This window comes from Peromyscus leucopus, chromosome 10, assembly GCF_004664715.2.
Source record: "Peromyscus leucopus breed LL Stock chromosome 10, UCI_PerLeu_2.1, whole genome shotgun sequence".
In the NCBI taxonomy this organism is placed as follows: domain Eukaryota; kingdom Metazoa; phylum Chordata; class Mammalia; order Rodentia; family Cricetidae; genus Peromyscus; species Peromyscus leucopus.
The window spans coordinates 79,358,366-79,383,238 of record NC_051071.1 but is presented as its reverse complement, the minus strand read 5'-3'; the positions used below and the strand labels follow the sequence as shown (position 1 = coordinate 79,383,238).

The 24,873-nt window shown below is 49.8% G+C and overlaps 1 protein-coding gene across 1 annotated transcript in view; it reads right to left on the bottom strand.

Moving 5' to 3' along the window:
- Positions 1 to 13,266: 13,266 nt before the first annotated feature.
- Shroom3 (shroom family member 3) overlaps positions 13,267 to 24,873 on the bottom strand; it is a 308,934-nt gene continuing 297,327 nt past the window's right edge. The window contains 3 exon segments of the mRNA XM_028881929.2: positions 13,267 to 14,228; positions 16,087 to 16,359; positions 24,450 to 24,606. Coding sequence (XP_028737762.1) covers positions 13,860 to 14,228; positions 16,087 to 16,359; positions 24,450 to 24,606 — 799 coding nt within the window. The 3' untranslated portion in view covers positions 13,267 to 13,859.

Sequence of the window (24,873 nt, the reverse complement as noted above, 5' to 3'; positions counted from 1 at the left end):
GAATTGTGTGTGGAGGTCAGTACAACTTGCAGGAACTGGTTCTCCCCTTCCACCTGTGGAGACTGGGGATTGAACCCAAGAGGTCAGGCTCGGCAGTGACCAGCTTTACTCACGGACCAACCTTGTCAACTCAGTTCAGCTCTTTTGAGACCGAAGCTGACTAAGTAGCTCAGGCTGGCCTTGAACTGGCATTCCTCCTGCCTCAGACCCCCGAGTGCTGGGATTACGGTCACACACCACCAGGAGAGTCGCCTCCTTCCGTTGTTAGGCATCACGTTGTATAATTATCATTTAGGTCGGGGTTGTAGTCTAATTCAGGTCCTGTATGTCCTTGATGCGGTTATGGTTGCTTTGTGTTTGGTTTAGTGAAAGAGAAAGATAAGATCATAGAATTTTCTCGCTCTTTAAAAAAGATTTTGTGTATTTTTTCATTATTTAAATCGGAATGTACATGATTTTCTGATGAATCAGCACTTTCATCTTTTTTTTTCTTTTTTTTAAGATTTATGTATTTATTATGTATACAGTGTTCTGCCTGCATGTATCCCTGCAGGCCAGAAGAGGGCACCAGATCTCATTATAGATGGTTGTGAGCCACAATGAAATTGCTGGGAATTGAACTCAGGACCTGTGAAAGAGTAGACAGTGCTCTTAACCGCTGAGCCATCTCTCCAGCCCCCACACTTTCATCTTTATGGTAATATTTTTAATCTAGAAGTCTATTTTTTCCCTAACATTACCTAGTCTCTTCAGTATTATACTTATTGACAGCATAGTTTATCTTTGTTCATTTGGTTACTTTCAATGTATTAGTTTATATATACGTATTTGAACAGATCAGAGAAAATTAGAGGTAGGTCTTGCCTCTTAGTTTATTCAGAAAAAAAATTACTATTATTAAAATGTAGCACATGGGCTGGAGAGACAGCTCAGCCGTTAAAGGCTAGGCTCACAACCCAAAATATAAAATGTAGTGCAATGCCAGGCGGTAGCGGTGCTGCTGCTGGGTGGTGGTGGTGGCGGCGGCGGCGGCGGCGGCGGTGGCACAAGCCTTTAATCTCAGCACTCGGGAGGCAGAGACAGGCAGATCTCTGAGTTCGAGGCCAGCCTGGTCTACAGAGCGAGATCCAGGACAGGCACCAAAACTACACAGAGAAACCCTGTCTCGAAAAAAAAACAAAAACAAAAAATGTAGCGCAATGTGGTCAGGATTGTAGCTCAGTAGGCAGCGCAGGCACGAAGCTCTGGTGTTTCCAGAAAGCCCTGTACATACAGACCAGGTTCGAGGACCCACACCTGTAATCCCAGCCCCTGGAAGGCTGAGAGGAGGAAGAATCAAGGTATAAGGACACTGAGGGCCATGTTTGGCAACCAGCCTGGGGTACACAAGACCCTGACTCAAAAAAAAAAAAAAGTTCTTTTAAGGCTGGAGAAATGGCTCAGCAGTTAAAAGCAATGGCCGCTCTTGCAGAGGACCCAGGTTCAATTCCCAGCACCCACCTGGTAGTTCAGGCATCTCTAACTCCAGTTCTATGGGATCTGGCGCCCTCTTCTGGCCTCCTGAAAGCACTGCACTTCCATACGCGTGGGCAAGATTAATTTTTTTTTTCTAATTTAGTATAATTATTCACTTACAAGGTTGGACTTAGAGCTGCCGTGTGGTTTCTGTTTGTCGCCTCTGCTTTTAACTCTGTATTTTCACTGGGATTATTGAATGGTTTGTTGAATTCCCATTTACGTAATAAACTGATGTTGTAGTTAGAACGTTCCATGTTTAACTTTTGGTGGAGGAGACTGCAACGTCAGACCCTCGATCACGTATGGTATTCTAAAGCCCTCCTCCTTTCCTGTCAGACTGGGTAATTCCTACTGGTTTGTTAAAAGTTTGCTGGCTTTTTCCTTCCTCTCTAGTTTGCTTTTACAGCCTTTCTGTTGCAGTTTTTTCCTTTGGGATATTTTTCACTTTTTTTGTTTCGTTTTGTTTTGTTTTTTGGAGCAGGGTCTCTCTGTGTAGTCCTGGCTGTCCTGGAATGCACTCTGTAGACCAGGATGACCTTCAGATTCACAGAGATCTGCCTGCCTCTGCCTCCCAAGTGCTGGGATTAAAGGTGTGTGCCACCATTGCCCAGCTATATTTTTTACTTTTGTAAATTTTAATGTTTCCTTTGCATAGTTCTTTCTTTGGAGTTGTCCTAGCTTTTCACTCATTTGGTGCTCTCATTTTGAACATTTTTTTTTTTTGGTTGTTTGTTTTTACCTCATGGAATGCACATAAGACAGCTGCCTTCAAGTCTTCTGTGCTAATTCCAACATCTGTGCTCTCCCCCGGACGGTGGTCTTTGCTATTGATTTTCATATTCTTGCTTCTTCCCATGCAGGGTGAGTTTATAATGTGATGGATATATATTTTATGAGATATTATATCCTGGAGATTTTTGAGTCTGCTAAATAGATCTTTGGCGCTATTTAAGAAGAAACTGGGGGTGTATGTGTGCTTTTCTCAGAGTGGTGAAATGTTGCACAAGCCCATTAAGAGTGTGAGTTCTGCTGCCAAGTGGTGGTGGTGCACACCTTTATTCCCAGCACTTGGGAGGCAGAAGCAGGCGGATCTCTGTGAGTTTGAGGCCAGCCTGGTCTACAGAGTGAGATCCAGGACAGGGACCAAAACTACACAGAGAAACCTTGTCTCAAAAAACCAAAAAAAAAAAAAAAGTGTGAGTGGTGGCAACTCTACATCCCATCAGTCATTTCTTAGGCCACAGCCCCAAGCTCAGGTCAGTTACGATACATTTTCTAAAAGTTTTATTATTGTGTGTGTGCATGATGTATGTGGGAACCTGTGCCATGGCTTGTGTGTACAAGACAGAGAACAACTTAAAGGAGTCATTTTCTTCCTTGCACTTTGTCCTGAGTCTGGGGATTGACCTTTAGTTACCAGGTTTGACTGGCATGCACCCTCACTGGCTGAGCCTCCCCATTAGCCCAGAGAATGGTATTTTTAGGTGGTCTTCCCTGAAGATGGCCCTGGAAGTGCATATTTCAGGGTAAGGCGTTTGGGCAGAGTCTGAACCCGGGGTTTATGGTTCCCTGCTCCAGCTGTCCGTGATGCTGTCTTCCATTTCAGGCCTTCACGGTGTCTCTGTAGTGCCCTCTAGGTCTTCAGCCCAGGAGAATGGCGGGTTTTCTGACTGATCGTTGGCTGTCTCTCAAGACGCTGACCATATCCCGCCCTCAGGACATAAGTTGTTTTGGGTTTTCCTTTCTTTTAAAAATTTCCTTTGTTTTATTTTTATGTGCACGGGTGTTTTACTTGCATGCATGCCTGTGCACTATGGGTATGCAGTGCCCATAGTGGCCAGAAGAGGGCGTCGGATCCTCTGGGACTGAAGTACAAATGGTTGTGAGTTGCCAGGTGGATGCTGGGGATTAAACCTAGGTCTGCTCAAAGAGCAGCTGGTGCTTTGACTGTGGAACTGCTGTGGGATGTTCTGTATGTCAAATGTGTTGCTCTGATTGATTAATAAATAAAACACTGATTGGCCAGTGGCCAGGCAGGAAGTGTAGGTGGGAGTAACAGGGAGGAGAATTGAGAGAACAGGAAGGCGGGAGGAGACACTGCCAGCCGCCGCCATGACAAGCAGCATGTGAAGATGCCGGTAAGCCACAAGCCATGTGGCAAGGTATAGATGTATAGAAATGGGTTAATTTAAGATGTAAGAACAGTTAACAAGAAGCCTGAACCATTAGGCCAAACATAATATAAGCATCTGTGTGTTTATTTTATAAGTGGGCTGTCGGACTGCCGGGGCTTGGCAGGACCCAGAGAGAAAGCTCTAGCTACACGGAACTCTCTCTCCAGGCCCAAGACAGAAACCATCTCCCCAGGCCCAGGACACAAGTTTTACAAATCAAAAAGACCATCTGAAAGTCTTTGGTCCGGCTTTTGCTGCCCTTCCTAGACCTTTTTTCAAGTGTTTTGGTTTGTGTTTCTTTGTTTGATGCAGAGTTTATGGTTGGTACCATGGGAAGCATGGGAGGGCCTTCCTATGCTCTTACGTTGCCATATTTGGCGTGGGAACTTCCCACACAATTTTAACTGCGCGTGTGTTCACACACCCAAAGGTGACATTGTCCAAGCCCGGTCATATGCTAAGCCAGTGAAAAGTGATGTGTGTAACTTGAGGTTCATGTTATTGTTCTTTTCTTTTCTTTTTTTAGACATGGTCTTATGTAGCACAGGCTAGCCTCAAGCCTTCTATGAAGCTGAGGATGAAACTCCTCTGCCTCCAACTCCTAAGTGCTGGGACAATAGACGTGTGCTTGTTTTGTGTGGTGCTGAGATTTGAACCCAGGGCCTTATGCATGCTGGACGAGCATTCAACCAACTAAACTACAACTCTCCTCTCTGAACTTTGTGTTTATTGTATGTGTATTAGTTGTTTTTGTTTGTTTATTTGTTTTGCCTGCATGTGTATCTGTGTACCATGTGTGTGCAGTGCCCTCAGAGGCCAGAGGAGGGGCTCAGATCCCCTGGGACTGGAGTTATCTGCCATGTGGGTGCTGGGAATTGAACCCAGGTCCTCTGGAGGAGCAGCCAGTGCTCTTAATCACTGAGCCATCTCTCGAGCTCCTGAGGTTGACACTCTAGTTTTTTTTTTTTGTTTTGGTTTGGAGTTTGTTTTGTTTTGATTTATTTATTTATTTACTTTAAATTTTCGAGACAGAGTTCCTCTGTGAAGCAGTCCTGACTGTCCTGGATCTCACTCTGTAGACCAGGCTGGCCTTGAACTTGGAGATCCACCTGCCTCTGCCTCCCGAGTGTTGGGACTAAAGGTGTGCGCCACCACTGCCCAGCGAGGTTGACATTTTAAAGGGAATTTGCCTTCTCTTTTTCTTCTCGTGTGGTCATTGGCCACAGGGGATGGCAGTGTGGTAGGAGGAACCACAAACTCCCACCGTATCCTGACACAGAGCCACCCACCTCTCCCGGAGGCCCACACACGTCTTGGTGGGTGTAAGAGACACACTCCTTACACCCTTATTTCAGCCAATACCCTTTTTATTTGTTAAAGCAGCTTAATAAAAGCCAACGGAATACTGTGAAGTCCACCTCCAGGCCCTCCAGTGACTAGATACAGGATAAAGCGCCATTGCCCTCCTTATACCAATGTAGAAAGGGGGAAAACCACTGCCTGGCTTAGATTTGTGGGCAAGGCCATTATGACAAGGGAAAACCTTCATGTTTATTTAATGTTTTATGTAACAAGGAGCCTCCATGAGGAATTAAAGATGCAAGGAAATTGACAGTGTGTTCTACTACCTACCGCTACCCACTGAACCATCTTGTCCGCCCTTTGTTTTTGCATGCAGTGCCCTTGGAGGCCACAAGAGGGCATCAGCTTCTCTGGGGCTTGAGTCACAGAGTTGGGAGCCACCATATGGATGCTGGGAAGGCTGAGCCATCCCTCTAGGGCAGTGGTTCTCAACCTTCCTAACTCTGTGGCCCTTTAATACAGTTCCTGATGTTGTGGTGACCCCTAATCATAAAATTATTTCCGTTGCTGCTCCATAACTGTAATTTTGCTACTGTTATGAATTAATGTAAATATCTGATATACGGCCCCCGTGAAAGGGTCGTTTGACCCCCTGCAAAGGGGTCATGACCCCACAGGTTGAAAACCACTGCTCTAGCCCCTCAGTTTTTCAGTTTTTTTTCTTTTTTACTATTGTGGTTAAGCTGCTATGAAGTTCTTGCTCCTTAGCTTACGATGGGATTGTAGCCTAAGAAACCTACTGCAAAGTGGGAAATGTGAGTAGAAAACAGATCTAATATGTTTGACTTTCTGAGCGTCCACCCGAAGAGCGGTGATCCCATGACCAGAGTGTGACTGGGGGTGGCAGGTCATTGTCACTGCCCAGCACCTTGCAAGGACAGCAGTCAGTGGGCGGGGGAGGGATCAGAGTCTGATGTCCAGGTTCTCCTGAACGCATATCATAAAGTCAAGTGAATCGTTAAGTCGTTAAGTTGGGAGCACCACATGTCCGTTTCTCTGTAATCACTCCCTAAAAGTGAGCTTGCTAAGTCATAGGGTAAATGTTTCATTTTTCTAACAAACTACCAAGCAGTTCTTCAGACTGGTTCATGCTCACCGGCAACACAGAACCCCATTTCCCCTGCTCGCTCCCCAAAGCTGACATTAGTCACTGTAGCAGGTAAAACAGACTCTCACTGACATTTAAATACCCGCTGCCCTGATAATTTAAAGGGCTGTTCACCTTTACACACTTGACTGCCCATAGCTCCCTTTGAGGAATGGCTATTGCATTGTTTGTCTAAGCTCTTAAAATTATTTTCTTTTCACTGCTGATGTATATTTATCAGTACATAAAGTGCAGTGTTTATCTACTTTCTTGTACATACATGACAGGGTTCCACCCACTCTCCCCAAATAAAGCCCCTCGGCATTTGAGAACAGGAGAATCGGAGCATCCATTACTCTGACTTTCTCTTGATGATGCCCCCTGAAGCAGGCCCTGAAACAGGTCTCCGGCCTTCCCGTGAAGTAGGTCGCAGTGCAAGATGACCTCAGACAGACAGACTCCCTCCTTCAGACAGTTCTGGAATTACAGGCGAGAGCCGCCACAATGGGCTTTTCCAGTCTCTTCGATAACAGCTTTTAACCAGCCAGACCGCCAAGAGCTAGAAATACCTCATTGTAGTTTGAATTTCTGTTTTCCTTCCATTGTGTGCACTCGTGTGTGTGTGTGTGTGTGTGTGTGTGTGTGTGTGTGTGTGTGTGTACGTACAGATGTGAGTGCATGCTTCGTGTGTGTGCACATCTGGGGTTAATGTCAAATGTTTTTACCGTCCTTCACTTTAGTTACCCGAGGCAGGGCGTTTTGGTAAACTGGGATCTCAGCTGACGCGGCTAGTCTACCTAGCTGGTTGGCCTGGGGATGGCCTGTCTCTGTTGAGGATCACACTTGTCCGCCTTTTATTTGGGTGCTGGGGATCTGAAGTCCAGACCTTACGTTTTGACGGCAGACATTTTAATAACCAAGCCGTCTTGCTAGTCATAGACTTTATATGATTAAAACAGCTGAGCATTTTAATGGGTCTGTTGGTCATTTTTATGTCTTTTTTTTGTGAAATGTCTATTCAAGTCCATTGCCCATTTGGATGGAACTGTTTGCTTTCTAATAATTGAGTTAGTTGGGGTCCTTGTTTATCCAGGTCATAACCTGTAGATATTTTCTCCAATCTTGGGTCTTCCCTTGGCTCTGTTTCCTTTACTGAACAGCTTTGTGGCAGATGCAGCCTATTGTCTACTTTTGTTTCTGTTTTGGGATCATATCTGAGAAATCACTTCCACACCAGCGCCAGGGAGTGTCCCTCTGTGTTTCCTAGTAGTTTTCTAGCTTTCTAAGTTTTCATCCATTTCAGGCTGAGTCTCCTCTGAGGCAAGGATAAGGGTCATTTTCACTCCTCTGCGTGTGAGGATCCAGCTCTCTCAACGGTGTTTATTGGAAACGCTGCCCTTTTCCACGGTTCACGTTTGTCTTCATTGGTCGTTACACATTAGTGCTTTGGGCGTGACAATATTACTTTACCAGCATTTTATGCGTCCATGCACTTTTCTGTGAGTAATTAGTATCTTCTTCCTTCAGCTTGAAGAACTCGGTTTTGCTTTTTCCTTAGAGAAGGCTTCATGGTGATACTCCGACTTGCCTTTTCTCTGCTTGGAACTCACATTTGCAAGAAGCCTTTACAATTCACCTTCATTTTTTATTTTTGTTTATTTTTGAGGGCTGTAATTACAGATGTGTGGCACCATGCCTGGATTACAATTTCTTTTTAAATCCTGTTACATCTTCTTCAATATTTAGTCTTCAGAACAAGGAGTGTTCAGTGGGGTGTGTAGAAAAGGGCTGGGGAATATGATTTGAAAAGAAGCCAAAGAGAAAAGTGGAAGAAAAGGATTTGTTATTCTCAATATGAAAACAAATACCCCCTTAAAGGTTTTAACCACGTAAGGCAGAAATGCCTCGGCGTGGGCAAAGTTTCCTCAGAATTTTAAGTAAGAACATGAAACATGGCCAACAATATGGAACATGATAACAGCCAACACTACAGATCATGAAAAACCTCCAGACATACTATAGCATGCTTCCGGACAGAAAAATCACAATCATTTTGGGAACGAAAGAACAAGAAGATGACCAGTATAGAAACTGAAATAGAGAAAAAATGCACAGAGAGACACAGAAGAGGCACACACACACACACAGACACACAGACACACAGCCATGGTTTGGCTGAGAGACAAAGATTGACAGACACAATTTTACATCCTTGTAATAGACCCCAGTCTGAATCTGTTGACTTTTAAAGACTTTGAGTACTACAGATCCTATAAAGTTCATCTGAAAAACACATGGGCAGGAAACTATGTCATATGTGTGACCCTTGCTCTTTCAACAAACATGGCATCTACCTGATGTGTCTTGTTATGTTCTTTATTGTCTGGAAAATTGTTCTTAGGGATCAAAACTATATGACCCCAGAAGAGAAAGCCAAGGGAACAGGAAACTATAGTGGCGCCAGCTTTCAATATATTTACTGCTTCTCAGCTCCTAATGGATGTCCTCATGGATCGCTCCTTTAGGTGAGCGCGATATTCAGCTTTCTCAGTAGAGGGCGCTAGAGCGGGGAGCTAGGAGGAGGGCAGAGACTTCTCTGTTAAAATGGAGTGATGTCCCAGAAAACCCGTAACCATGGAAAATGATGCAGCTAATATGGACTATCTAACCCAGCCTAGCCTACCTTCACCGTGCTCAGAACACTGATATTAGCCTGCAGTAGGGCAAAAACCATCTAACACAGTCCCTATTTCATAATAAAGTGTTCATTCAGCTCGTGAAGTTTATTGAATGCTATACTAGAGCTAAGAAGCAGGCTAGCTGAATGGTTATATTTTTGTACCATTATAAGGCTGGCGAATTATAAACCGCACTGCTTTGTAAGTTGGAGTCTGTCTGTATTGTTACTGTCTGTGCCTCTGTCTACCAAGTCAGTGTGGTGGCAGTGAGGACATCAGATGGAGTTTCCAGCTCCAATATATCCCATAGTGTGGGTTATCCTCAGCTACCCTGGTGGTAACCTTTTCCTGGGCTCCAGCGGGCTCCCAGAGTGGCCTGCTTTTCCGTGGACTGTTGTTATCTGCGCCGGTAGACTGTGCTTGTCTGCACTATGGAGGCTGGCTTCCTGTGTGCGGGGGTGGGTGGGTGGGGGTGTGCAACCCAGGTCTAGCTCACGCAAACCATCTCCCTGCTGTGTGAGGCAAGTCCAGTTCTCTAAGGTCTGAGCATCCTTAGGGAGGGTATCTTCTCAGGTCTCTGACTTTCCCTGGGCAGCCTTTAGTTTTAGGGTGCTCACATAATTTCCCGGACGCCATGGCCACTTATTTCTCATTCCTATGTCCTTACGCTACATTTCCCCCTGCAGGCCACCGTACAAGTCAGCAGCAACACTGACACTTTCGTTATTGCACAGCTCCTTCCCATTTAGAGAGAGGAACTGATAAACTGCGGCACCAGTGAGCAGTCACTGGTTTCCCCCCTCGCCTTCAGGGTTTTCCTTTCACTCTTGAAAGGAAACAGACATACTCTGCTTCAGTAGACAGTCAAGAGTGTAACTCACGTACGTGTTTCACAGACTTGAGAGGAAGCAAGAATCCTAGAGAGATCAGGACAATTCGATTCTTAGGAAAAACAATCGTGTTTGTTTAAATGTAAAGCAGACCTGGAGACAGTGAATGGGGAGCAGGGAGCCCCGTCATCACTTGGGGGATACATCAAAGCAGGGGAAGACAGTAACAATAATATAAATAACATAGCTGAGCAAAGCGGTCGATGCTTTGAACTTCCGTGATTTATTTTAAAATCTTTAAACCTGCGATTTCACAAGTTCCTGAGAGCCATGTGACCCTACCACCAGAAACTGTGCAAGTGGCCACAGCAGTGGCTCTTACAGGGTGCGCCAGGATAAGCTGCAGACAGGTTAAACCCCGGGCCCAGCTACCCTGGTGCCTTAGCAATGGGCAGTTTTAAGGGGCATCCCAAGGGATTCTGAGACACGGAGACACCATGAGTTGGCCTCAAATGAGCTCCCATAAGTAAGGTTTTTATCTAAAATCAGAGTAAGTAAAGAGTTTACCTATCCCGCTATGGTATGAAAATGGTCGTCATTTTATCTGATGCTTCACCTCACAGTGAAGGTAGCTGTATGTCCTTGGCCATTGACTTCGGTGTGGCGAGGTTCTTGTGTACCCTGATACTTTAGAGCTGTCGGAAATGAAGAAGTGATTTCAGATAGTCTTTTTTCTTCCTAGGAGTAATGTGAATAAAGCCTATGTTTCTCCAAATAATAATAATATTTCCGAATTAGCATGCTAAAGCTAAGTGGTATCAAGGAAAGGAAAACTAGAGAGCAATGAATCTGGAAACACAAGGAAAAAAAACCCCAGTATTTCCCTAAGTATCCTGAAGAATAAAATCCGTCATTTAACGAAGGTCCTTGGATACCTGAGCATGGACAGGAGGGGGGGGGCTCCTAAGGCCTCAGTCCTAGCGAAGAGCTATTAGCTGTGGGTGGAGGCAGGGGTGGGGAGGCAAGTGATGGGCTGCCCCTCCCCCAGGCACACCTGGGCAGCATGAATTGGATTCCGTGGACTTCTTTGTTTTGAGAGAGGGGGGGTTGTGTTGAGAGGGTCCAGGGAGAGCTGGAGACCGGGGAAGTGGGAGAATAAGATTAAAAAATATAACTTACATATATGAAATTTTGAATGATAAACTTTAAAACAGATCTGTTAAGTACGATTGCAGCAGAGGCATGGATGCCCCCTTTTAAACTACGGGAGTGTCAGTCAGAGTTTGGAAACCAGCTGTACAAAGGGTCCCCCCTAGAGAGAGCAAAGGAAAGCGTGTTTGTTGTCTTAGCTAAGAGGCTCCTCCCTGATTCCTGGGGGTAAAGCAGCTAAGGCAAGGAAGAGCACCAAGGCAGGCTGCCAGCCAGCTTGTGGCGACAGGCCGGGACGTCCCAGGTGAGCTCCCGACTGGGTCCCAGGACACAGTCTCTCCTGGAACATCCCGGTCTCTGATATGTTCTTAGGACACAGTACTACCACACCCGGTGGGAGTGAACACCGTGACGCATGCGTGTTCCGAACCCCCGAGGGATGGCGTGGCTGTGTTCTCATACCCTCCGCAGCGGACCCTGTTAGAAGCAGCTTCTACAGTAAATAAGATTTTTAATAGAAAAGAATGATCGGCAAAGGGATGAAAACAGGCGCTTCTAGCTGGGGGCGTTTACACTGTACTTGGAAAGGGTGGTCGTTTCTTCAAAGCACGGGTCATGAAGGCCACATCCCCTAAGAATCAGATTTGCAAGTCCCACTGGGGCCCTCCCTCCCTCCCTTGTGACAGGGGAAGGCTATCGGTGGCGGTAACAGAACAGATGCATGCCTGAAGCTCTGGCTCACCAGGCGGCAGCGTTGCTGGTCGCTCTGCTGGGAAGTCACTGTCTTATATGTCTAAACCAGGAAAGTCATCAAGACAGAGTGTGGCATGACCCAGTCAAATCCTGAAGTGCCTGTACTTGAACATGTGGAGGTCAGAGGACAGCCTTAGGTGTTTCTCAGGCGCTGTCCACCCTGTTGTGGAGCAGGGTCTCTCACGGGCCTGGCACTTACCACATAAGCTAGGCTGGCTGGCCAGGGCACCCCAGGGATGTGCTCGTCTCCCCACTTCCCTAATGCTGGGTTACGTGTGCATGCTCCCGTGTCCTGCTCCTTCTCGGGCTTGAGCTTCTACCTGCAAGGCAAGCATGCTTTCTTGCATTTCCTTATCTCATGTGTGTGTGTGTGTGTGTGTGTGTGTGTGCGCGCGCGCGCGCGTGCATGTGTGCACCATAGCTTATGTGTAGAGCTCAGGGGCCTATTTGCAGGAGTTGGTTCTCTATTTCCACTGTGCAGGTTCCAGGGTGCTCAAGGCTGTCAGACCTGCAGCAAGCACCTTGCACCATCCCTGAAGAATCATTTTAAAGTGCTGGGTCCTGGGAGCCCCAGAATCCCTCCGAGGCTTTTACTAAGAGCATCTGCAGACAAACGCTGAGTAAGACAATCACCCGCAGGCACGGCATTTGGGTTTCTGAATGGTCCGCATGTGACGAAATGTCAGCTAGACTTACTTATATTAACTTCAAAATAACCAGGCAGTGTAGCGTGGGCGTTGAATACTGTCTCTGGCTTCTTGAGTCGTGATGGCCCCCTGGGTCAGTACACCGGCACAGTTTGTAAGCGCCACAGAACGAAGCAACAGCTCTGGCTGACTGCTGGCAAGAAACCTTTGGGAGGCCTCTACATAAACAACAAGCAAAAACACAGTCTGTGGTGTGTCGTCTGCTCTGCTCAAAACACGAGGCTCTTTCCTTCTCCAGTGGCTGTGCACAGCCTGGCTCCCGGCCCATGACCCCCATGCTCATCCCGGTTTGTTTGAACAGACTTAGACCTCAGGCCACAGAACCCCTTACGTGGTCTCACTGAAGTCATCTTTCAGGTTTTAATGGACTTGGGCCACAGGACCACTCACACACTCTCACTGAAATACGACAGTGGAAACCTCATAATCGGCAGGGTTGCCATTTAGGAGAGCCAACTTTTAAAAAATATTAAAACATCCTCATTGCGTAGCTTACTTAAGCAAGCACAATTAGCCCACAGCCTGCATGGGCTGTAGCATGGATTCAGTGTTGAACTGGCGCAGACTCCGGACTTACAGGTTTGAGACCTGCTGTCTCCGTCAATAAACTGAGGGAGACGACATGTAGCCCGAGGAGTCGTCACAGAGGCGTCCTCTTCGGGAAAGTGGTGTTTGGTTCAGGAGAAATGTGGTAAGACCTGAGCATCGTGGAATCTGGGACCTCACCCAGGTAACGCAAGTGTAGGATGGCCCCTGGTCTTGAACACCAGACAAAGGCTGGAGAGTCGTGAGTAAAAAGTACTCGTTACCCAAGCCTGACGCCCCAAGTTCGAGCCTCAGAGCCCACGCCCAGCTGTAGTCTAACTTCTACACAAATACCGTGGCACTCACATCCACCCACACAACATACACACACAAGTGTGTTCACACGCAAATGCACACACACAATAGATTTTTTTAAAAATCAGACAAGAGCAGAAGGGAAAAAAACTCACAAAAACCTCCAAATTCAATTTGACTATCTTTGGAATTCTTCATTAAGGTCTTCACAAAATGCAAAGCTCACACGTAATTGTCTACATCCACCACAAATAGAATCAAGTAAGTGGTTAGCACACAAACAATGATCTCTTTCATTTTTAAAAATATAAATAACAAAAATGTTCAAGGTTTTACAGTTTTCTTCACGTGTGTGTCTCTTTTTAAGGCTTTGTGTCTCAGACTGGTATTGCACCCCGTCATCAGGGTACGCTGCCCACCAGCAAGGAAGGCCACTGTGGATACATTCCTGAGGGTGGCACACACTGGTCTCTTCAGCCTGGGAAAACCTCCACGACCAAACCCCCTCCCATCAGCTCGGCGGCCGCATCTTTAACTTCCCTTCTACCGTACGGTAAAGACAGGTGGGAAGGCCCCGCCGCACGCGAGCTCCCAAGACCGACCGTCAAAGGAAAGACGGGCGTCTTCCTGGGTGCAATCTCCTCCTCTTACCCCGGAAGCCCCCCAGAGACCCCCTAGCCCAGACTGCAGTTGTAGTGAAACATCTTTCAGATTAAATAGTGTTGGGAGTGGCGTCTTTTGGTTGGGTCTTTCCGGAGAGGTTAAAGTGGAGAGGTCAACGCTGGGAAAACGCCCCCGAGTCCCGAGCGCCCCCGGGGAGTCACAGGGCTGGTGAGGGCTGGGGGCAGGGAGATGGCCCCTGCCTTGGGCCTGAAGTCCGAGGGCAGTGACTCCAGCAGACACTTGACCTGCTCCTGGCCCAGTTTTATCTTGTCATCCAGCTTCCGCTGCTCGATGAGGAGCGTGGACTTCATCTTCACGAAGTGCTGGTAGTCCTGGAGCTGCTCGGCCGACAGGTAATTGGCCAGGATGGCCAGCACCACGCGTTCCCTCCGGTCCAGGTTCTCCTTGAGCTCCCGAGCGTCCTCATGCTGGCCGGCCAGGATCTTCCTCTTCTCGTTCAGGGAGCTCTGCCAGGGGAGAGCGGACAGGGTGGTCAGCCGAGAACTCGGGGAGCTGGTGCAGACCCCTCCGCTCCTCAGCAGTGCCCAGGATGGGTTTCCCAAGCTTACTGTCCAATGCTGAACACTATGAGCTAACAACCTGACCCTTTTAGGTCTATACTTTAGTCAATTCTCCACTGTCCTTGAGTACTGTGGCCCCCTGGGGACACCAGAAAGATTCTCAGCCACCTCTCCTTCTACTGAGTCCAAAACTCTGCAGGGAACTAGAGAGATGGTGTGGTGGTTCAGAGCACTGACTGCTCTTCCAGAGGACCTGGGTTCGATACCCAGCACCCACATGGCAGTAACAGGGCATTCCTATGCCCTTAAACAGGCAAATACCCATTAGTATAAAATAAAAATAAGCAAGTTAAAAATCTTATACCTCTGCAGGAAGGGCCCTGAAGTCTGTGTTTTAACAGGACCTCTTCTTAGTTCTTTAAAAAACAAACAACTGTACAAGTTTTGAGGACCACCCCCCCTTGTAACAATGGGACTACATTCCCATCTCTGAAGAGTCAATCCCCACCACCCCAGGCTGCTTCTTGGGCCTCTAATCATGAACTGAAGTGTGTCCACCAAGGATGCCCACACATACCCAATGGTGAGCAGCCTTGTCTCTTCAGGGCTAACTGACTTTCTAGAGGCTTCACATCCTCAGTACAAATTACCTTACTTAGGATTAGTGAAGGCTCATGTGACCCTGCCCCATGTTTTCCAACTAGCTTGTTAGATCTTTTTGAGACAGGGTCTCACTATGGATCCCTGGCTGGCCTGGAACTTGCCATGTAGACCAGGCTGGACTTAACTCTGCCTCTCCAAGGGATTAAAGGTGTGCACCGTCAACACCATGCCCAACTTGTACGATTTCTATAAAAATGCCTAGGAAACAGTATAAATTTAAAAGGTAGATTTGGGGCTACACAACACAGTGAAATCCTGTCTTAAAAAACAAACAAACAAACAAACAAAAAAAGACCCTCCATTTTCCCAGTTCTTTCCACTACTCAGACCTAACCAGTACAGTCTGGAGGCCCTGAATTAAACACGCCATAGCCTTCTCGCCTGTGTCTCAGATAAAAGCCTGCGGACTCCTCACTTTATGGCCATCCCTCCCCTCCCTCACCGCCAGTCACTGCCTGTGAAGATGCTGGACTTTGGTATTTACCAGGTCACCTTTTCCCTCTTTTCTACTGGTACTTTTAGTTGTTTGTTTGTTTGTTTTTCATTGCACCTTTCCTGGAACTCACTTGGTAGCCCAGGCTGGCCTCGAACTCACAGAGATCTGCCTGGCTCTGCCTCCCGAGTGCTGGGATTAAAGGCGTGCGCCACCACTGCCCGGCACTTTTAGTTTCTTAAAGAGGCCAAAATCTAAGGCAGCATGGTACGGATTCGGGACACTACATATGAAGCATGAAACCCGGTGTCTGTCACAACAGCACTGTCCTGCCAGGTAGAGCACAGTGAGTCATGCCAGGAGTGTACCCACACCCAGCCTGGGTCCAACCCACCCCCAGCCTGGGCCCTTCACTCAGGTTCCCTGGGGCTCACTCCTGCCCCTCATCCCGATAGTTCTGTGGCCTTCCTCAGCGGTCCGTCTGACATCATGCCTGTCCTCCTTTCTCTTAAATGTCTATCGTCGTTTTTATCTCCTTGAGGAAGCATGGAGGGAGGAGAAAAATCCTGCGCATCTCGTTCCTAAGTGTCGGCCCTGCGTCTTGCACGAAGGTGCTCTCTCCGCTCCACGGTGACTGCCACCTGAGCGGAGGGACCGTGTCTAACGGCTCCCCTCTGTGGGCACAGGACGACCCGCGGGACCACATACCCTTTCCTCTTTACTGGCGTCTTCCCCGAGGCCGCTGAGGACGTTCTCCACCCGGGCGAGGCGGCCGGAGAGCGAGAGCAGCAGGTTGACCACCTTGTCCAAGTCCCCGATGAACATCTTGTACTTGTCAAACTCGTTGGGTTTGCAGAGCTCGCTGATGAGGGCCTCCACCTCTTCTCCCAGGGCATTGTTCAGCTGGATGTCCATGAGCAGGCTCCCCTTCGCTTCCTGGAGGGTCTCGAGCTTGTGGGTGAGGCTTCCGATGAGCTCAGCCTGGAACAACAGCAGAGCCGCACAGCAGCGATGAGCCAGCGGCCAGCCAGGGAAGGGGGGCCGACCCCTCCGGGCCCCACCCTGCCTCCAAGGCTCAGCTAAAAGCCCCTCTGCCCTCCGAGGACCAATGACTCCCTGTCAACAGTTTTCCGGCCTTTCCCTAATGTCCGGTTACCGGCCAACACCTGATGACACCCTGCCCCCTCATGCTTCCCCACGTCATGGCGCATATACAGTTCTGCCTTTCCCATCCGTGTGTTAACTTCTCATTCAAAGTCCTTTTCGAGACAGGGTTTCTCTGTGTAGCTTTGCGCCTTTTCCTGGAACTCACTTGGTAGCCCAGGCTGGCCTCGAACTCACAGAGATCCGCCTGCCTCTGCCTCCCGAGTGCTGGGATGAAGGCGTGCGCCACCACCGCCTGGCTTGTGACATGTTCTCACTGGGTACAATGCCATGGGTTAGAAGGCAGGGTAAACAGGAGTGAAGGGCCTGCCTTGTCCATGGTCTGAGAGCCGAGCAGTAGCTGACCTCTGTCACAGTAACCACTGTGTGCTCCATGCCACACAGACCAGTCTCCTCATGTTTCATAGATACTGTTCTACCACGCTCAACAGGTCAGGGTGACGCTTGGTGATGCATCCACTGAGGGGCAATTCTCACATAATCATTACCAACACTGACGCCGGAATTTTATCAGAAAGTCAGGTTTTGTTTTTCGACTAAATTTGGATTAGTTACCATGGCTATGTAATTAATTACAATTGTTTGTACTTATAAATGAGGCTACACAAACCTATCCTCTGTGTGTATTTTGTTGTTGATTACAACCTCTGGGGGTCTTGCTGTGTATCCCAGATCTGCTTCAAATGTACTGTGTGGACAGTACTGTGGGCACTTGTGGCAATTCTCCTGCCTCTGCCTGTTGAGTGCTGGGATTATTGGGCATCAACACCATGCCCAGCCTTGGACCACAAAGGACTGGAGATGGGGGAAGGCATTGAAACTGCTGTTTTGCTCGGAGCCCAGGTCATGGTTAGGAGCATGCTCACAGTGCCCTAGGGAAATGCTCAACCTGCCACCCGGAGCCAGAACCTCACAGCTTTGTGTCAGCGGGTTCACACACCCTTGAAATGTTCACGCTCTGGCTGGAATAGTGACATCCTGTTGTCCTTGCAACTTTCCTAATCCTCCCGGCTGTGGGCGGCTTAAAGACACCTGTTGCCTTTTCAGTGGGAAGCGGTGCAGGGCCAGCATTTGACTCCTCAACTGAAGGCTGAGCCCCGGAAACCGAGTGGGAGCGAATATTACTTAAGGTTAATTATTTTCTCTCCTGCCCCACCCCAAAGCACCCTTTGCTGGCAGCCATGATGGTGCCAGACAGAGCGGCGGACATAACTCCAGAATCGCCTGCTAGGGAGCGCTGAGCTTGGGTAGCTTCCTTCCTGTGAGGAGAGCGCTGGACAAGAGCAGACACTGTCAGGAAGCCGTCCAGGGCTTCCCTGCCAGAGCATGGCCGATGGCTAGCAGACGCCAGCCCCGGGGTTTTTAAGCTTGGAGGGCACAGCTGCCAGGCGCTCTAAACATCACGAGCCGATACGGTATTCAGCCAGGCGAGCTCGGTCAACTCCCGTCATCCCAGCACTCGGGAGGAAGGAGCCGAGGCCAGCTGCAAGTTCAAGGCCTGGTCTACACGGTGAGTTCCAGGGGCATCATGGCTACACAGCAAGACCGTCCCTCAAAAAACCCAGGGTGGTCACGGTGGCCCAGCAGGTGGCGTGCTCGCCACCGAGGCCGACCAATACCCTGGTCTCCGACAGTTGCAGGAGAGAACAGATCCGCCCAGGCTGTCTGTCAGCTGACTCCAAATGTATGTGCTGTTGAGCACACATACACTATACACAAATAATAAGTACTCTAGTGTTGTAAAAATAGAAAACACAGGGCGAGGGAGCCAGCTTCTCAGGCCAAGGGCTGTGCCATGCAGGGGGTTAGCAACCTGAATCCCTGGAGCCTACATCAGCATGGCGGGAGAGAAGGACCCCCCCAAAGCTGCTCTAACCGCCACCTGCGTCCACGGCACACGAGCCTCAGACACACACCGGGCATGTGCAGGCTGTAATTAAAAACGGAAACCTGGAGTTTATCTGAAATGAGCAACTCTACAGAAGAAAGCTTTCGGCTTGCCCAAATTTTTGGCATCTGTTTTAAACTCCTGTCCTAAAATTTCTAGGAAAACTCTTAAACACAACTGTAGAAAAAGAGGATTAACAGCCTCAGTTTTCATTGTTTCTCTAAATATGACTTCTTTTGGATCTAACATTTTATGACAGTATCCCATCAAAACGCTTTATTGATTTAATTGATGTCTGCCCCCATCCCCCCCACTCCCGTTAAAAAAACAACCCTCATCCTGGTATTTTAAGAGTCAAGTGTGAAAATATCGCTTTGCTCATGAGCAAACCCCGGCACAAATGGGCACGTCTCCCTTCCCTGTCTGGTGGTGGGAGGGGTGGGGGACACATCCTGCTAGTCCTGGCCTCCTCAGCTTGCTGGCTCTCGGACCCTAAGCAGCAGGCAGGCAGGCTCTGTGCACAGGTACTCATATGGGGGTCAGGGGTCAAGGGTTCTGCTGGGTCTTTCCGTCCAGACCCAGCCCTGGCTGTCAAAGGCATGGATGCTGAGGAGCGCCACAGTGGATACCACGAAGCCTGTGAACACGCGCTGCCTCACGGTAAGGCAGGTACCTCGGTCCCTCCTGCCTCGCTCTCACATAGGTGGATTCTTTTCCTTAACTCAAGTCTTTGTTCCGGAGATTGGGTTTGCGAATGCAGTGGGGAGAGGCCGGAGTAACTGGCGGGTCAAAGCCGGCTGGGCTAAAGCCACTTCCTGGCCCGGAAGATCTTCTTTAAAACAAAGAGCGGACTTCAACAGAACTCACTTAGGGCAGGAAAGGGAGGAGGGAAGGATTTGTTCAAACATTTATGCGTGTACTGCTTGTACATATGTGCACCGTGTGTGTGTGTGTGTGTGTGTGTGTGTGCGTGCGTGCGCGCGCGCGCGCGTGCGCGCGCGCAGATACAATTGGGCCAGAGTTACAGGTGGCTGTGAGCTACACCGAGGTCCCAGGTCCTCTGCAAGACCAAGTGCTCTTAACCCTCAGCCATCTCTTCAGCCGGAGAGAGAGAGACTGTTAGTAACACACCAGCCTCCCATGGGAGCTATTTCATTGTAAGCCTCTGACATTTACCCACTTGGCTTCTCATCTGACAAACTGTTAACTCGGGCTGTGTAAGATGCTATTTATATGGGTCCTTTTCTAAACATAGCTCAACACTCCCTCCCTCTCATCCCACCATCTGCACCAAGAAACTTCGTGGGGGGGGGGGCGTTCTCTCTCCCTCATCACCGGATGAACGCACACTGAGTCAGCCGGAGACCGGCTCCTGCCACGATCGCTGCCAGGCGGTCACCTGGCCCGTGCCACCAGCCACCCACACCACCTGCCTCAAGCCTGCCCTCACGTCCTCATCACTGGGCGCATGCTCTGGGCCAGGCAGAACAAGCGTCTTCCCACACAGCCTCTACTATGACCTCCCCGGGTCGCCGCTGAGCCCAGGGAGGTGGACGGAGGGTGCGGCGCATGCCCAGCCCATACACTAAGTGGCGGAGCCAGGCTGGAACCCAGGTTGTCTGGCTCCAGGGGGCGGACCTCGAGGACTGCTTCCAAACAGCTCCCAGGGACGTTGTGAGGCTCAAAGGAAGTAAAGCCCGTGTGAGCAGGCTGGAAAACAAACTGCTCAGACACATCTTGGTTCCCGGGCGGTCACAGGTCAGGATAGTCTGCAGAAAGCAGCCGCCTGGAGGACAACACCCAGCTTCCCCGTGAGGCAGCATCGCTTGCCTCCTGCGTGGAGGGTTGGTGCCCACAGCATCCCCCCAAACACCACTACAAAACAGCAGGCTTCTCTTGGCTGCTCTTAGCCCAAGAAAAGCTCAGCACCACTGGCCGCGGGGCTGGGGGCAGGTGGGGTCCAGGCTTCTTCCTTTGGTTGTAAATGTGAGGTCCAGGGCACTGGGTGGTACTGCCGGCTTTGCCCAGCTTCCGAAAGCTGGGCAGCTTCAGACTTAGTAAGGAGGCCAGACCTCCACCCCACAGTGTGTGACCTGCAGGGGTCACGGGGCCTGATGGCAGGGTCAATCACCCTCCAGCACATCCTGGGCCAAGAATCCTTCCCATTTCTCCTCCAGGAGGCTGGTGACTGGAATGTCACCGTATCTGCTTCAGATGGTCCCTGGTGCCAGTTAAGGTCTGATAAGATGGGGGAACAGTAATGAATCTGCAAGGTCAACTGTCTTCCCAGATGCTGTCTTAGCCATCCCTGTCGGTCATCCTTAGCTGCCCCTGTCAGTCATCCTTAGCTGTCCCTGTCAGCCTGGAGCTGGGGGTCACCCTGACCACCCTTTCCCTGCCACCCTCCACACTAACCCACACCAGTTCCTGCCTGTTTCCCTTCCACAACCACCACCCTCTTTCAAAGGCCCTTAAGTGGCTCCCTGGATGTCGTGGGCCAGGGCTGCACCAGCTTCCATGACTGCTCCCCCCCACCTTGCTCCAGAGGGACTTTTCGGAAATGCCAATCTGTCTTGCCTTCCGCCAAGCCCCTGAGGGTAACCTCTGGTGTGAGTGAAGACGTTATAACTAGGCCATCACACCCCCCATCCCTCCCACCCCCGCTTCTGCATGTTCTCGTTAAACCCCGAGGCTCAGGAGGGCATTCTGAGCCCTGGCCCTGGCAGCAGACTGAGGTGCACACCAGCAACCCACATGGGTGAGCGTCCTGCTTCTCACACCTTGAGAGCCTCAGGGTAAACTGAGGAAAGCTTGTCTGTAGAGCCTGGGGGTGGGGTGGGGCGGGGCTTGGGTGAACCGATGCGGGGAATCTGCTTTCTCTCCCAGCTGTCTCCAGTGTGGCTCCACTCAGGGAGGCCCACCACGCAGTGGGGGAAGGCACCCCAGAACCCTTCCTGGGAGCTGGAGGAAGCAACCCCGTCCCGCGGTCTAGAGTGAGGGGATCCCACCACAGTCCCCTTCTCCTCCTTAAAGAACCGCATAGCTGCATAGTGCTGTGAGTGAGAACCTGTCTTTCCAGCCAGAGGGCTGCGAATAGGGGTCCCCGGGACCCCAAGACTGTGGGAAACCCCTGGAGAAGAGGGAGCAGGACCGGAAGGTGCTCAGAATGCCGCAGGGACTCACGGAGCCTCTGGGCTCACCTTTAGGCTGCACATATCGGGAGAAACAAAGTCAGAGCAAGGCTCTGACAGCTGCACCATGCCAGCAGCGCTCCAAGTCCCAGACTGGAGCCCGAGGGCACGGCTCCGGAAACGGACTGGGTGCTGAACTACTGTCCAAAGTGAGACAGAGTGAGACACTCTCTAGAGGCTTCCAACAGGACCCAGGGCTCGCCACACAGCGCAGCACACTGCTACTCAGGACAGGAGAACCGGAAAAGGCAGCTCGAAGATGCCAGACTCGTGATTCTGACATTAGGATTATCACAGTCTTTAAAGTGTTTTTTTCTTTTAAATAAGCATTCTTCCTAAGAGTAAACACTCTTGAATAGGAGGATGCAAACAACGGAGAAAAACTAAAAAAAAAAAAATAATAATAAATAAATTTAGAACCGAATATGATATCTGAAACATTAAAAAAAAAAAAAAAAAAGCCGAGTGGTGGTGGCACACGTCTTCGATCCCAGCACTCAGGAGACAGAGGCATGCAGATAGATCTCTGAGTTTAAGGTCAGCCTTGTCTACAGAGGGAGTTCTAGGACAGTCTGACAGACAGAGAAACCCTTTCTCGAAAGACAAAAACAAAAACAAAAAAATCTCCAAAAATAAAACAAAACAACCCCCCACCCCAAAACCCAAAACAAAAAAACCCAACCAAGCAAACAAAAAGCCACTGGCAGAATCAAGATGGAAAAGTGAGCCTGAGGTCAGACCAGAGACTGTCCAATCTGAAGAACGGAGGGAAAAGGACAGAGCTTCAGGGACCTGTGGAGCCTATGAAAAGCTCTAATATTGTACCACTGGGCTCCAAGGAGAATATTAATTAATTAAAATTAATGCATCAACTATTTAAAGAAACAGTGGTTGAAGACAGCCCGGCTGTGACAGACCCCGAGCCACAGACTCGAAGCTCAGCGCACACACACCACAGCCGTGGGGTGAAGAGAACAAGCAGCCGCGATGGAGGAGACCACACATAAAGCCGGCCGCCGCCTCTCGGCAGTAACAAAGAAAGCAACAACACGTCCACAGGAGGAGAGGCTGAAGAATGGTCAGCCGGAATTCTGTTGGCAGTGAAAACATCCTTCAGGAATGACCATGTCCTGGAGACACACAGAGGGAGACTACATCACCGCAGATCTATTCTGAAGGAAATGCTAAAGGAATCTTCCTCGGGGGAGAGGAAACAAGGCCTGAGGGGAACCTGGAACTCCGGACGTGAAGAGCAACAGGATGGGAACCAGAGAGCCGAGGAGCCAGAGCTGCCTCTCGGGCCACGCTCCAGAGCAATGGGGTAAGGCAGTTTCAAATGCTCCTGTCACTCGTTTAGAATGGGCCAACATAGGTACTGGTGGAATCCTGTGTGGAGAAAGATTAGGGAAGCCTAATCACAAAACCGCACAGCCCACACGTGGACCGTAACTGAAGAGTGCTAATTTACTTCCTGAGAGGATGAGTTAGTCCTACAGCAGTTAAAACATGAAGTGAGGGCCGGAGAGAGGGCTCGGCGGTTAAGAGCACTTGCTGCTCTCCCAGAGGCCCCGGGTTCCATGTCTAGCACACACACGGAGTCCCAGAGGATCTGATTCTCTCTTCTGACCTCCACAGGCACCGGGCATGTATGTCGTGGACATACATACACAACACACAGACAGGCAAGACCCCAAACACCTGAGACAACCAGTGAAATCTTGAACAGCCAGGGATGAGGAGGAATGCTGTGCACTCTCTGACTCCTCGCTACTGAAATGCAGAGACGTCCACGGCAGGACAAGAGGACCAAGGGAAACACTCGGTTGATGATGTCACAACCACACAGCACACGGACGGCGGCGGCATACAAACGGCTCCTTCTCTGTGGTGGAGCAAAGCACCCTGCCCCACAGGATGGGCACAGCCCGCAGGGATCTGAAGGGGAAGCCTCTGGTTGGGAGAAACATGGTGTACTACTTACGGGCTGTTGCAGCCCACAGCCCTGAACTCACACTGCTGCAGCAGGCAGAGGGAAAATCTGAGGGGTGCCTCTCAAATCTCTCCGCTTCTGGGGGGGTGGGGTGGGGTGTCTGGGCGCTGTGGCTTTACCCAGCGCATTAGAAGAGGGCCTGGGGCATGCTCTGTAGAGGGCAGAATCACACGTGCAGGCTCCTCCTGGCATCCGCAGCGCTGGAGCACACATCCCACGCTCACTGACGCAAGCCGCACGTGTCCTTTGCCGAAGGCCGGCCTGGGGTCGTGGGAGGGCTGGAGGCAAAGTGGAAGGGCGTTCTGCCCTGCAGACGTGGTATGTGGGGAGGCTGTGCTAACAGCAGGGTCATTAAAAATGTCTGACATTTAAAATTCCTGTAGGAGTACCAAATGCTAACAATGACGCTTCAATCCTGCGCTTAAGGGTCTCTGAGGTACCACAAAGAGCTGGGGGTGGGGGGTATAAAGGTCAGTCTTGCCTTTCCTCCAAGTGTCTGGACAGCTGGCTTCTCTCCCTAAGCAAAAACGTAAGAGCCTCTGGCTTTCTCTTGACATACACTGCAACCAGCGGCCGAGAACAGTGTCAGCATCCCTGTGCTGAGGTCCAGCTCCGTCTGTGAGACCTTAATAAATAACTCAACCTCTCGAAGCTTTCTTCCATCGTTTGCAAAAAGAGAATGACGGTGTCTTACCTGCCCCGTCCACTCCCAGGAGCCTCTGGGAGCTCTCAAGTGCCCAGGATGGGACAGTTTTCCCCCCTGCCTTAGGGCTGGTGGCCGTGTCCATTACCAGGCCCTCCCCACCTTTGGGGAAGAGCAGACCAAGTCCCACTCTACCTTCTTCTCGTTGACGTCCTCCTGCTCCTCCTCCTCCTCCTCGGGCACCTCCTCGGGCATGTCCTTGATTTTGTTCAGCAGCTCCGCCTTGGCAGCAGACACACTGTAGTAGGCCGGGCAGTTGACCAGCACGCCCGCGGCTTCCTTGTCGTCACCCCTGAAACACACAGCACAAGGTCAGAGCAGCTTTCCCTCATGCGGTCCTTCAGAAATGGGCAACAACTGCCACTTCAGTTTTCCCCAGAAATGACGAATGGGCGAATTATTTACTGATGAGTGATTATTATGTGCGGGGCCCCTAAAACGAGATAAAGCCAGGATGGAAAACTCCCAAAGGCAGTGTGGAGACAGGAGTGGGAATCAGGCTATGAGTCACTCAGCTTCTATTCACGATTCTTCTTTGGTGATAAAGATTCTGACTCCT